The 12,674-nt window shown below is 36.6% G+C and overlaps 2 protein-coding genes across 2 annotated transcripts in view; one reads left to right on the top strand and one right to left on the bottom strand.

Annotated features, from left to right (window-relative positions):
* ko (Stork-head domain-containing protein knockout) overlaps positions 1 to 7,435 on the top strand; it is a 240,075-nt gene extending 232,640 nt beyond the window's left edge. The window contains exons 7-9 of the mRNA XM_034968385.2: positions 3,748 to 3,975; positions 4,261 to 4,415; positions 4,904 to 7,435. Coding sequence (XP_034824276.1) covers positions 3,748 to 3,975; positions 4,261 to 4,415; positions 4,904 to 6,763 — 2,243 coding nt within the window. The 3' untranslated portion in view covers positions 6,764 to 7,435. The remainder of the gene's footprint in view (positions 1 to 3,747; positions 3,976 to 4,260; positions 4,416 to 4,903) is intronic.
* A 2,455-nt stretch (positions 7,436 to 9,890) lies between these two features.
* Positions 9,891 to 10,832, bottom strand: LOC117982481 (uncharacterized). The gene is made up of 2 exons (XM_034968836.2): positions 10,713 to 10,832; positions 9,891 to 10,638 (listed from the first exon to the last, which is right to left on the bottom strand). Exons 1-2 carry the CDS (start codon positions 10,752 to 10,754, stop codon positions 9,961 to 9,963), a joined length of 720 nt encoding a protein of 239 aa, XP_034824727.1. The 5' UTR covers positions 10,755 to 10,832; the 3' UTR covers positions 9,891 to 9,960.
* Between the last annotated feature and the right edge of the window lie 1,842 nt (positions 10,833 to 12,674).

Raw genomic sequence — 12,674 nt, 5'->3', positions numbered from 1 at the left:
ACCTAACGTCTGCACTCTGCACCGAGGTTAGATGCAGAGTTTTACATGGTGACGACCTAAATCTAATCTAATCTAACCTAACTAAGAGACTGCGTCGAGGTGTGACGACAGACTGCCCTTCTTCACATCTCTCACTTGGTTTAAATACCTTAATGTTAAAATATAGCTAAATCCCAATTCGTTGCGGAGTCACGTATGGCAATGAGGTAGTTTCTTGCTGACCGAGCGCTGGACTTATGACCTAGTGACTTAGCCTTCAAAGATGGTTTGCAGCGTAAGTGATTTGAACTAGGTTATCGTTAGGATATGTAACACCTCCGCCCTCAGAGAGGCAACAATGGTTCGAATGTTGCCGAGACGTCGCATTCCTTATCCTCTTGAGATTGCTAGGTATTTGAAGTGGAAGCTATCTGCTGCTGTGAGATGGCTGCTATCCCGTTCGTGAAAATCAAGCATTTGTAATGGCCTGGACAAATCGTTGTCAGATTTCTTGTGGCATCCATCGGAAATGGCGATATGCTTTTCAAACTAGAAGTGTAGCCTTCTATTGTATTCGAGATCCTTTTCCAAAAGTGCTTCTGCTTGAATTGACAGGATTTCCTCAGGTTTGGTGAACTTGATGATGATGGGTGGCCGAATTCTCGAGGAAATTCCAGATTTGTGCTTCGGACATTCTGTCTCTATGGTAGGTACATGAATAGTGTCTCGATAGTTGCAAGGAAAGGTTAGGATGGACCTACCTACTAGTAAAACCTACGAAAATAGGGCTTTACTAATATTATAGGTAATTTGAATTTTCTTTGTCTAACGATATTATTTCGAGTTTGGAATTAGGTAACAGCAGTATAAGACTGTAGGACATGACAACGCAATTAATTGAAATGAATTATTGATCTTGAATTTATTATCGATTCACAAGCGGAATCTATATACCTATAGTCAGCAAAACCGCGGCTGTAATTTGAATCTACTTATTATAATTTATAATAAATAGTAATTTATTATAAACGTTGTTCGATATGAGACTAACCTACATTTTAAAGTGCTTATCTGACGAAATTACATCGCGGATATCGAATCGAAATATTCTTTATTATTTCTACGTAAATCTCACGTGGCGGCTGTACCTAAAGAAATTCAGGATGCCAAAACTTTTACGCTCTAAGGTGGTAATCTAGATAGATTACCCTAAAAGTCTAAAATTGGATTTCTATTTTTCGGCGGTTCTTAAACAATGTAAGATTCCGAAACCTATAAACTAACTATGGGGTGGTAACCAAGATTGATTGCCCTAAACCTAAATAAGGACTTCTATTTTACTAACAATTTTTCTGTGGGCCTAAGGCAATTTAGGCTACCGAAAGAAAGGATAATATTCTAGATAAGTATTAAATTATGATTAGGTGTAGGAAAATGGAAACAGGGAAGCAACACGAGAACAATTCAAGTGTACTTACATGTAATCCTTCCTGTAGGTACTATCTTGTCTCCTCTGTTGTATCGATTTTTGGATACTCCTTTTGGTCTTGCCGCAGGTCCGTAGATTCCGCATCCTCGTCCTCAGTTCCCTAGCTACCCTACGTAGTTACGGGGCCCGAACAACAAGGATCCGACCGATTGCGCCAGTTACGTAAGCGGCAACCAGAAGGATTTTTGAAGGAAACGAAGATAGGCTTTTACTAAATTTATATTCTTAAATCTTTACATTTTAACTTAACCTAACGTCTGCACTCTGCACCGAGGTTAGATGCAGAGTTTTACATGGTGACGACCTAAATCTAATCTAATCTAACCTAACTAAGAGACTGCGTCGAGGTGTGACGACAGACTGCCCTTCTTCACATCTCTCACTTGGTTTAAATACCTTAATGTTAAAATATAGCTAAATCCCAATTCGTTGCGGAGTCACGTATGGCAATGAGGTAGTTTCTTGCTGACCGAGCGCTGGACTTATGACCTAGTGACTTAGCCTTCAAAGATGGTTTGCAGCGTAAGTGATTTGAACTAGGTTATCGTTAGGATATGTAACATGCACGTCACAAAGTACGGTCTATGTGTATATTGGTTTGTTACCGGCTCGACCCAGCTTCCATTATTTTTTTGTTTGAAAGTGAAACAAATCAGCACTCGGTAACCAGCAACATGTCGGCCCATCTGTACATGTCTTTCCGTTGTTTACAGAGTTTGCAAATGAGCGTTAAATTAGCGAGTGTTTGTATAGGACACAAATGTTTGGAGAGAACTTCAGATGGAGTTTCAGTACGGTACCAAAGTAGGCATGGAACTTGGGAATGAATCAGCGTTATAAATTATGAGCTTGCTTTTCCACCGCCGCCTGCAGGATTGCGTTACGCATCATTATGTTTGCTCTGAGTGACCGGTGGGTTTGTTATTTTTGTATTGAGAAACAACTTTAGATATTTACTGAGTGCATTTGTTACTTTACCTACTATTACTTTATACTTTGCTTACTTTGTGAACACCAGCTCAGAGGTAGGTATATTTTAGTTAAATAACTTCTTTCTCTTTTCTTTCTTTCCAATGAAATGTTACCTGTGCGCAAATGTGCAAACTGTAGTTCTGGTTTTCACTGGAACTAGATTGTCTTTAATATGGATTTTTACATCTACTGATTAACATTAAGTAGGTATTTGATTTAGCGAGAATGGCCTGTTTCCTAAGGTTTCTTTTTTTTAAGAAACCAACTATTTGAAGTTTCCAGTCTTAAATATTGCCAAAGGTGCAACATTGTATCTGATTGTATCATACTACAGTTTCCACACTGACTACAATTTACTTACACGTGTAAACACTCTTGCAACAATACGAAACAGTCATCTTAACCGTTTAGCACGCACTAAATCAGTAAGACAAAAGGACAATATAAAACCGTTCGGAGATCGTACATCGAATCGACTGTCAAGTTCACGTCTGATATATGGACGCATGTGCGGGGGTGTCTTTGTGCGTCAGTGTGTACTCTGATCACTCTGATGCATCAGTTGCTTTTAGGTTCTTGCGATGAACATGGACGGTTTTAGATTTGATAAATTTGGTTTCAATTAGTTAAGTACAGATAAAGAGAGCATGGAAGGAACTTCTGCATTACTTGGAAACAATTCTGAGATACTACAGATATTTCAGCGGGTATGCGCGTAACTTGCTAAATCGATGTTGCAGCTTAGAGCGTCCCTACATCGATCACTACACATCTACAGGGATCACTACAATTTTACTTAGACAGGGACGAGGGAAAATATTAACAGTTACAGTTCGTTAGACTCGAAAGCTGACCTTAAAATAAAATGTTTTTATTTCAGGTAGGACAAATTATGCCACATCTTATGACTTAACAGGATTTTACTACAGGTTCGGATTGACGGAAACAGATTTTCAGCAAGAAACCAACAGTTACTCTTCTTCCTACTCTGTCACATCTCTCCACAGATAACCTTTGATTCCTAGTTCGATGCATTTTCCCCCATTGTCGTCTAACTCTCGTTTTACTTTAAAGCAACTGTACCTACTTAAAAAATAAGACGTCACACAGGGATACACTAGCTCCAAAAGGTAGGTACTTAACAAACAATTAGGTAGGTATCATGTCTTAAATACTGCTAGGCATGCTACAAGGTCAAGAACAGATTGTCCACACGTTTTAAATTCTTAGTTTTAAAATTGATTATATAGGTCCGTACCTATAGTCGTAAAAATTGCCCGGAATAACTTTGCTATTTTTTGTTCCAGGCAACCCCAACGACAAAGTCCTTTACGGAAGACCAAATAAACGCCGAAGCGCCTCCTTCCCAGCTCCTCGCTCTCTCGACCGCCGCCACTCGCTGCGAATCTTCGGCTCATCCAGCAAGTACCTACAGCGGTGCGCCTCCACTCGCAGCTTGCACCATAAGAATGCCAACACGACCGATAGCTCGTCTTCCACCGACTACCCGCCCAGCGTTGAATCTGCGTCGCCCAGTAAGTATCCCCAGATCAGATAAATTGGTTTACAGCTAGCTTTTTTGAGGAATCTCCAAAAATATACAAAAGTTGTACACTTTGAGGCGAGGTGATATTAGAGGATCTTGGATGTTATTAGGAATTTGGAAAGATAGGTAGGTACCTACTTACCAAATCATGTAAGGACTAAAATACCTGAAAAAATGAGTTACAGAAAGGTTTTTTTTTATTGAATGGGTGAATGAATGAATATTTATTTACTCTACGCCATTTTCCAATTATCATTCCTTTTTGTCGTTACAGAGAAAGTGTCGTTGCTCTCCCGCTTATTCAGACGAAGCGGCCGCAGCAAGCAGACCCGCGCGATGAGCACCTTCTCTGCGCAGTTTCCGCCCACCGAGTGGTTCAACTCCAAGGCGGTACATCTGCACTGTGTCGCCACACAGACTGACTCTAAGGTGAATAACTTAAAGCTTATGAATTTTCAACCGGGGTTATGTTTCTAGACAGTGATTTTGTCTAAATGGTGATGACCGATTTTGAGAGATGGCAGCTTTATCATCATTTCAACCCATCGCCGGGCCACTAGGTCTCCTCTTAGAATGAGAGATGATGAGTTAGTCCATCACATTGGTGAAGTGCGAATTAGCAGACTTCAAAAACCTATGAAAACATGATATAGAACTCTCAGCCATGAAGCTTCCCTCAAGATGTTTTCCTTCGCCGCTCAAGCAAGTGATATTTTTAACTGCTTATAACGCACATAAATCCGAAAAGTTAGAGGTTCGTGTCGAAGGTCGAACCCGGATCCCCCCGAATAGGAGGTCGAAATCTTAACCACGAAGCTATTACCTACCGCATTAGCAGTTTTATCAAAATTTCTATCCTGTAAGATTGTTAAAAAAAATTGTTAAATTTTTAAAAACCACTGTTATTCTCGTTTCAGGAGTCACTGCAGAGTCAAACATCGATCGTGTCATCGTATTACGATGGTTCGGAGATCAGCAATCGGTCGTCGACGCTTCCGAGGAGGCACAAGAGACATCTCTCCACAGAGTCGGGACTCGCGACTTCAATGCAATACGATCATTCGCCCGTTAGACAATCGAGTCCCAGTTCCGGCAGTCTTCCAAGATCCACACTGAGCAGAAGTTCTACAAACAAGACCATACTAGACCATTTTGGGTCACCTCAAAGGCACAGCGACCCAAAATTGCGAGAAAGTCCAAATGGAAGTTTGCGGCGTGTGGACTATTCGGATAACGTCATGTCCACGAGCGGCCCATCGAGCTTAGAGAGCACGAACACCCATCGAACACCGAGGAAAGATTGTAAAAATGGTCAATCAGACCTACATATGAAACGAAGTTATCACACAAGCAGCAGCGGTCACTCCAGTCTAGAGTCGCACATATCCGACCGCACTTTAAAACCTTCACCTAGTCATAGTAATGGAGGGTCAGGTTTAAGCAGAGCACAGTCACTTGTAAAAGTTCAAAGCCTACAAAGTTCACCTAAAAGTCTGCATAAGTACAGAACGAAACCACCCATTATTGGCGGCGAAACGATGAGGAACGGTAAAAGTACATCACCTAGAACTTCGCCAAAAAACTGCCCAAGTACTCCCAAAAAAACTGCTACCCCTTTGCACAACAAAACCCTCGGATCCAAAGTAGATAACCCAGCTACCACAATGCTTGCTAGTTCTAATTCAAATAATTCAATTACTCTTAAGGTCACCACCAACACCATGTCCCAAAACGGTGGTACCAACACCAAAGTTTACGTACAAAACTCTCCCGTCCGATCCGTGATCACTTTTGAAAATGGCAAAGTTACCGAGGCCAGTAATGGGAGTAACATCTACATTATTAACGATGATAGACAAGTAGTTTCGGTTTCGCAAAACGGGGGAACTAATCAAGCGTCAAAAAACCCAACAGAAACATCTTTCGACGTTTGTGTTGAAAAAAAGAAACAAATATATCAAGACGCAGAACCTGTGAAAGTACAAGAAAACAAGTTCAATAAGAACTCAATGAATGATACGGGTATGAATAACAACCGAAAACTCTCTTTACAAATTGGTGGCGTAGCAAATAACAATAGTTTTATCTACAAAAATCAGTTGAATAATACAAACGAAGTAGCGTCCAACCCGGCATCGCCAGCCATTCACAACAACATCCACAATGTTGAATCATGCGCTAATAGTAATCCATCCTCACCAACTAAAAGTTACGACAATGTAATAGGTTCACTGGGGAATTTGAGATATCAAAAAAACGCTTTGACGTCCGCGAATAGTGGATTACATACGAATATAAATTCGAATAGCGAACTTAAAAGTGTCGATTTACTAAAGAAAGCAGCAGCTTTACAAATGTTAAACGGGCTTCCAAATGTAAATAATAGAATGAGTTCAGAATCGATAGCCAACTTATTGACGAAGGGCATCGATCAGAAACCGACAGTGCTCGGTTCAGAGCCAAATTTAGCAGTAAAGAATCAAGAACTGATAAAAGATATCAATACTTCAACGGAGAAAATTCACTGTTTGGATAACAAACAAAAGCGATACAGTCTTAGTCAGGATGGCAAGAAAGAGCACCAGGATTTTTACAACTTTCCAAGTCTAAGCGACCTGAGCTTTAATTTTACTAGTTTAGCTGCACAAAAGATTTTGAAAGGGGTCAGTATAAATAGTGTCGACACATTGGTTGAGCTGAACATGGCCGCCAATGGTTCGGAAAAGCAGAACAATCGCGACGTCGCAGCCGTGTGCACTGACTTTGGCCTTGTATAGTATATAGGACATTATTATTTTGTTTAAATGTACAATAGTAGGGTTAATCATTACACAATGTAAGCTAGTTAAATCTTATTTTTAATAACTTCATAACATACCTTAGATAATATGCACTAATATATTTAGTTCAAACTTTGTACTCGAGATTTTGTACTCTCAATTACGAAATTACTTATTCCTTAAAATATGTTTTCATGTATCCATTAATGGCTTTAGTCTATTAACCTATCATCTACATCAGCGTTTCTTCACCTCTTTATTTTGTGACAGATTCCCTTTTTCCAAGGCCCTCCAAATCAGGTGTTTAATTCTGGCCAAAAATTAATCTTCAACCAAAAATTTCAGACAACCGGTGCTTCATCAGCTCAAATAGACAAAATTATTAAATACACCTTTTGGTATGCCATAGAATCCTCCAGGGTTTTTTGATTTTCTGGCAAAATCTTTCAGGGGCATGAAGCCGAATGTTGTTTTTAACGATGGCCAGGAATCTGTACACCCCAGGTCAAGGAATGCTGATCTATAATACCTATTAATATAGACTTATATCATTCAGTATTCATTCAAACTACTGTAACTTTCAGTTGAATCATAGTTTGTAATTCACTGTGAAAGTTATGCGACAATAACAATTATTGTTTCATGTGAATCAATGGTGGCCTAAAAATACCCATCCAAATGTAATTTAGTGCCTATATTATTGAGTAGAAATGTAACCCTCTCACTTGTAGTAGGTAGTATATCTAAACTTTACTAGCCTTTAGCACATACCTATCTATCTAAACAGACTAATGGAAAAAGATGGAAAGAAGCCTTTTAAAGAATTTGTTTATTTAGAAATTCGTACTGAATCATACCTATCTATCTAAACAGACTAATGAAAAAAGATGGAAAGAAGCCTATTAAAGAATTTGTTTATTTAGAAATTCGTACTGAATCATACCTATCTATCTAAACAGACTAATGAAAAAAGATGGAAAGAAGCCTATTAAAGAATTTGTTTATTAAGAAATTCGTACTGAATCAGTAGATTCATTCTTCAATCAATTTCAGGAAAAGGAGATTCTCAATTTGGCCGTTTTCGTAAGATTAAATAGTCTTTAAAAAAAAATAGCAATCTAACTTTAGTTTAAAATCCAGTAGGATATCTTGAACTTGCTATGCTCAAGCACTCAGGATATCAACATACAATTTGAAACAGTCTAGCCAGCGCGTGCCAAACCTTCGTTATTTTATAAAAGCTGAAAGTTTCTCTGCGAATTGTCCCTAACACCGGGAGGAACGATCAGCGACTATAACTTTGGATCATGCTGGCTTTGAGAGATAACAGGTAATAAAGATGTAAAAATGCATTGCCAGACCCTTAGTATCGTGGCAACCCCTCTGCCAGACACCCTTGAACTTTTAAGGGCGTCTGGCAGGGGGTTGCTACGACACTAAGTATCTGGCAATGCATGACGTGATTTCTAATACTATCCTGAAGAAAATATAAAAACATTTAGACTTTGTACTATGACTAAAAAATTTTACACCCGTTATCTCCCAAAGCCACCATGATGATGATGAACTTCATAGTCGCTGATCGTTCCTTCCTGTGTTAGGAACAATACACAGAGAAACTTTCAGCTTTTATAAAATAACAAAGGTCTAGCACACGCTAGCTTTTTCTCTATCATTTTAGTTCTGGTTCAATATCATATTTTATTGAAAATCTGGAACCTACTGGTATCTATTCTATCCATTTTTTTCTTTAGTCAACTTTATCTTCTTCACATCCGCACTTCTGTTTGTGCCATCACAATTTTTCCAGTGAAATAGTTGAGTACAAACTAGAAAATACATCTCTTCATGAAAAACAGATTCCATCCAAAGATGGGAATTTACTGAGATGTTACATGTAAATTATATGTCATGTATAAGTGCCATAAACCATAATGTTATGAAATGTGATTAACCATGTTCACACCAAGAGTGGGTGAGGCTTAGGTTTTTTGAAATCCTGTGGGAACTCTTTGATATTTTGCCTTGCCAGGATAAAACGGAGTCTATGTCACTGTCCAGGTCTTTAACTATGCCCATGCAAAAAATCACAACAAACAAACACACTTTCACATTAATCATAATATGGGTAGTGACTAGTGATATTCAAGAATCACAGTAGCACAATCACGGAAACAGGCTACAAGAGACAGGAAATGTCTGTTTTTTACTGTTATTTTGAATCAGTCACATATTATTCAAATATATATCTATCAGCAATTTGTGTCAGAAAAGGCTGATGCTTGCAGAGTGAAGGGACAAGAATTTTTCTGATGACAATTTCTAATAATATTCACCCAGTCTTAAACACAATATCATTGACACAAATTATCCAGCCTATCTTGTTGTATAAGTACTATGCATGTGATCATGAGGATTATTATTTACTAGCTTTTTTACCCCCTATTTTACCCCCTTAGGTGTTGAATTTTCAAAAATCCTTTCTTAGCGATGTCCACGTCATAATAGCTATCTGAATGCCAAATTTCAGCCCAATCAGTCTAGTTTGAGCTGTCAGTTTTTTCTTTTAAATTACTGATATACTTTACTACTTTATATTATGACCACACTGATTGTTACAAAGATGTCTCACAAGCTAGCATGCTTGGTAAGAACATGGTTATTCAAACTGTCGGTATCGGATGATTGGTGACCATTTATTTTTTATTTGTTAACTGTACTCAAAGTACAGTTGAAATAAAGGGTAATATTTATTCATTAGAGAATATAATCGGAAGTCAATGCATATTAACGATTAAGTGTTCAGTAACACCATTTGTAAATGTATTAACAATATAAGTTGATGCTTTAATTTTCATGTTTTTTATTACCTACCCTCATAAATGTTCTAATATAATATAAAAATTCATAATACCTATTTGAGTATTTTTCTTCTATGCATTCCCATATTGGTCATCCAATTGAGTTGAAAATTTTGTTGGCACTTATGTGAAAGTTTCTAATATAATACCAGTAACATACAATAAGTAGTGTGTGAAGTGTTGAAACAAAGTACAATTGAGAGGCATTCCAATGCATGCCCCGAATTGGCTAGTTTATTATAAAATATAAAAAAATCAACAAATATTAGATAAAATAGAAAATCTTTATTAAATGCATTTTAAGTAAATTATAGCTAAGATTGGCTTACTCTGTTAAGAGCAAGTGATAGTACTGTGTTCCATTACGTCAGTCACTTGCGTTGGCTCGGTTTCAGTTTGGTTTTTTATAGAATTTAACCAGTCATCAGTAGGCTGTATTTTTTTCACTTCTGGATCAGAACTGTCAAGGTTTTCTCCATCAGTTAAACTTTCTAATTTATTCTCTACAGTCTCAATATCCTTGCATTCATCAACTTCCTTATCAATATTAGTTCTAGGTGCACTTACGTCTATATTAGCATCAAATTCTCGAAACTTTCTGGACACTTCGTCCGATTGAATGTTGACAATACATACACAATCATCAGTTTCAGTTATTTGCTTTAGCGCAGCCTCTTCAATAGCTTCTATGTCTTCTTTCTCAGTAATATCTTCAATGGTCTTATACGAATACATATGATCATCATTTGGACTGATATAATCTTCTAATATAAAAGTGGTGTTATCAAAACTAAGTCTCTCAAAATCAATTACACCATAGTTACTTACGATATCTAACAATGTGGACTCGTCGCTGTAGCTTATATTAATATTCTGAACACAATTTCTTTCCAATCCTTTGTTGTCTTGGCATTGCTTGCGTATAGCATCGAGTTGTCTCAATGTTTTCAATTCCCTCGCCTTCAAACTCGCGTAAATACGTGCAAACGATTTTCTCACCGATGTTTTTAACTAGGAAACAAAACACTTAAATAAGAATAATTGATTTAAGTAGTAATAACAAAAAGGAATGAAGAAAAGCTTACATTTTCAATATTTTGCTCTAAATCATCTGGACCACCCGCCATATTTGTTTACATTTAATTTTTTGCCTTTTTGCCATAGTAGATATTTCATCCAAGCGCGCAGTTGTCACTTGTCATGAGCTTGTCAAAATGTTTTTTTTTAATGAAACCACAGAGTGATCAATTTTTAATTACAAATAAACTATTAATAAACTTAAATCTAAAAAAAACAACATTAAATTAAAACTAAAATAAATTAAATTAAATCTAAAACCTCATCGAGACCACCGCAGCGAGGCATTGTACCCAAGATGCTCGATAGGTAACTCTTTTCGCAATTTCAAACCCACAGAGTACTTTATAAATATAGGAAAACGTTTAAGAGTAGTCGTGTTTGTTTGCTTCTCTTTGTGCAGCCTAAGCAATTTAGTTAAAAATTATGGTTATGGTGGTAAAATTCCCATATTTGCGAACTTTGACCATGAATATTTTTTTTGAAATGTCAGATCGTTGGGGACTTTTCACCTTGGACGATCTAACCTATGGACTTGTAACGCGCCTAATATTACGAATAAAAATTTCTGTCACTTTTGGTGCGGGACGAGGAAACACTACATAGACAACTTGACACACTCACTCAACAAAGTTTTGTGTCATTATTAACACACACATATCTAAATCTTCAACACTACTACATTTTACGCACACTAATAAGTTATATACATCAACATACAAAGACATTACGAGTGTAAGACAGTCAAATTGATTTGCGATGCTACCGTATCGATATTTTAAAATATATCGATAGTTTTGCAGAAACAAAAGTAGAAGTAAGAATTTATTACTCGTATTTAATTACTTAAAACCAGTGTTTGGTCAGCGTAGCGTATTCTTGCATACATTCACCTCACTTAATAGGTAATTATCCCAAAAACTAATAATGCAACGTAAAAATAAGAAACATATTTATTTAAAAAATATGCACATACTTTTTTACTTATTTTATATCATTTTTAATCTTTTGTATTTTTTTTATAATGAAATTTTCATTTAAAATTTCGATAGTGAAAATGTGCTTATTAATGACTTATATTATTATATAATACAAAATAAACCTGACCGCGCAAAAGCCTACCAAACATAATTAGTAGGTATATCAATCAATAAAATGTTTTTTTCTTTCCAATCAATCATTTATTTATTGCACATTGGGTTTACATGGTAATTCCAATATGGTGTACTCTTTGTCCAAAAAAATTAAATGTAAGTTATTAAATATTACACGTATTGCCCTTACAAATTAGCAATGCAAAAATTTTCTCAATACCTGCCGCTTTTACCCCACAGCAAAATTCCATAAGACAGATATGATACTATGAAAATAAATTAGTAAACACACACGGTGGCCTCTTCTATTTTTAACACGTCATTATTTACCATTAGGTTAATGTTATGTATATTCTTGGCGATTCTCTCTGTAAAAATATCGAAATCTGTAAAAATAAAACGATTATGATAAATTATTACCTAATCCTCATCCTTGAGAAAGGTACACCTTTTAGCTACAAATTACCCAGTTCAGAGACACCCTACCCCGTTTCTCGCCTATCACTAAAATTGCGTTGCTTTAATATTTTTTTAAATGTATTAAGTACGTGAAATCACAGAAATCGACCAGTTTTATTACAAGTATAGGTAGCGAAAAAATTGTGGTAATTAATAATAACTATTCTTTACTTGACTTGAAGACGGTAATTTAGTCGTTAATAATAAAGAAAATGTTTTCATCGATATCGATAATCGAACCGCAATCACTATCACATGATTCTTAAAAATCGAACCTTATGTCCTATGCAATTAAATCTAATACTGAAAAATTTTGTAAAAATAACACTATAGTCTCGTGGGGAGTGCGGTATACTATAGACGGAGAGCCAGGGCCCAAAATACTGTTTGAATTTACTAAGGCTAATTTTTTTATAG

The sequence above is a fragment of the Maniola hyperantus genome, chromosome 5, assembly GCF_902806685.2.
Source record: "Maniola hyperantus chromosome 5, iAphHyp1.2, whole genome shotgun sequence".
NCBI classification, from domain to species: domain Eukaryota; kingdom Metazoa; phylum Arthropoda; class Insecta; order Lepidoptera; family Nymphalidae; genus Maniola; species Maniola hyperantus.
The sequence above is the reverse complement of the archived record's forward strand: the minus strand, read 5'-3'. Positions and strand labels throughout refer to the sequence as shown.

What these genes read in the sequence shown, in the direction of transcription:
- LOC117982481 (XM_034968836.2), bottom strand. Translation starts at nt 10,754, where the DNA reads ATGGCGGGTGGTCCAGATGATTTAGAGCAAAATATTGAAAAT. An exon ending in TAGAGCAAAATATTGAAAAT is followed by an intron (nt 10,639 to 10,712) that starts GTAAGCTTTTCT and finishes TTTGTTTCCTAG; the next exon opens with TTAAAAACATCGGTGAGAAA.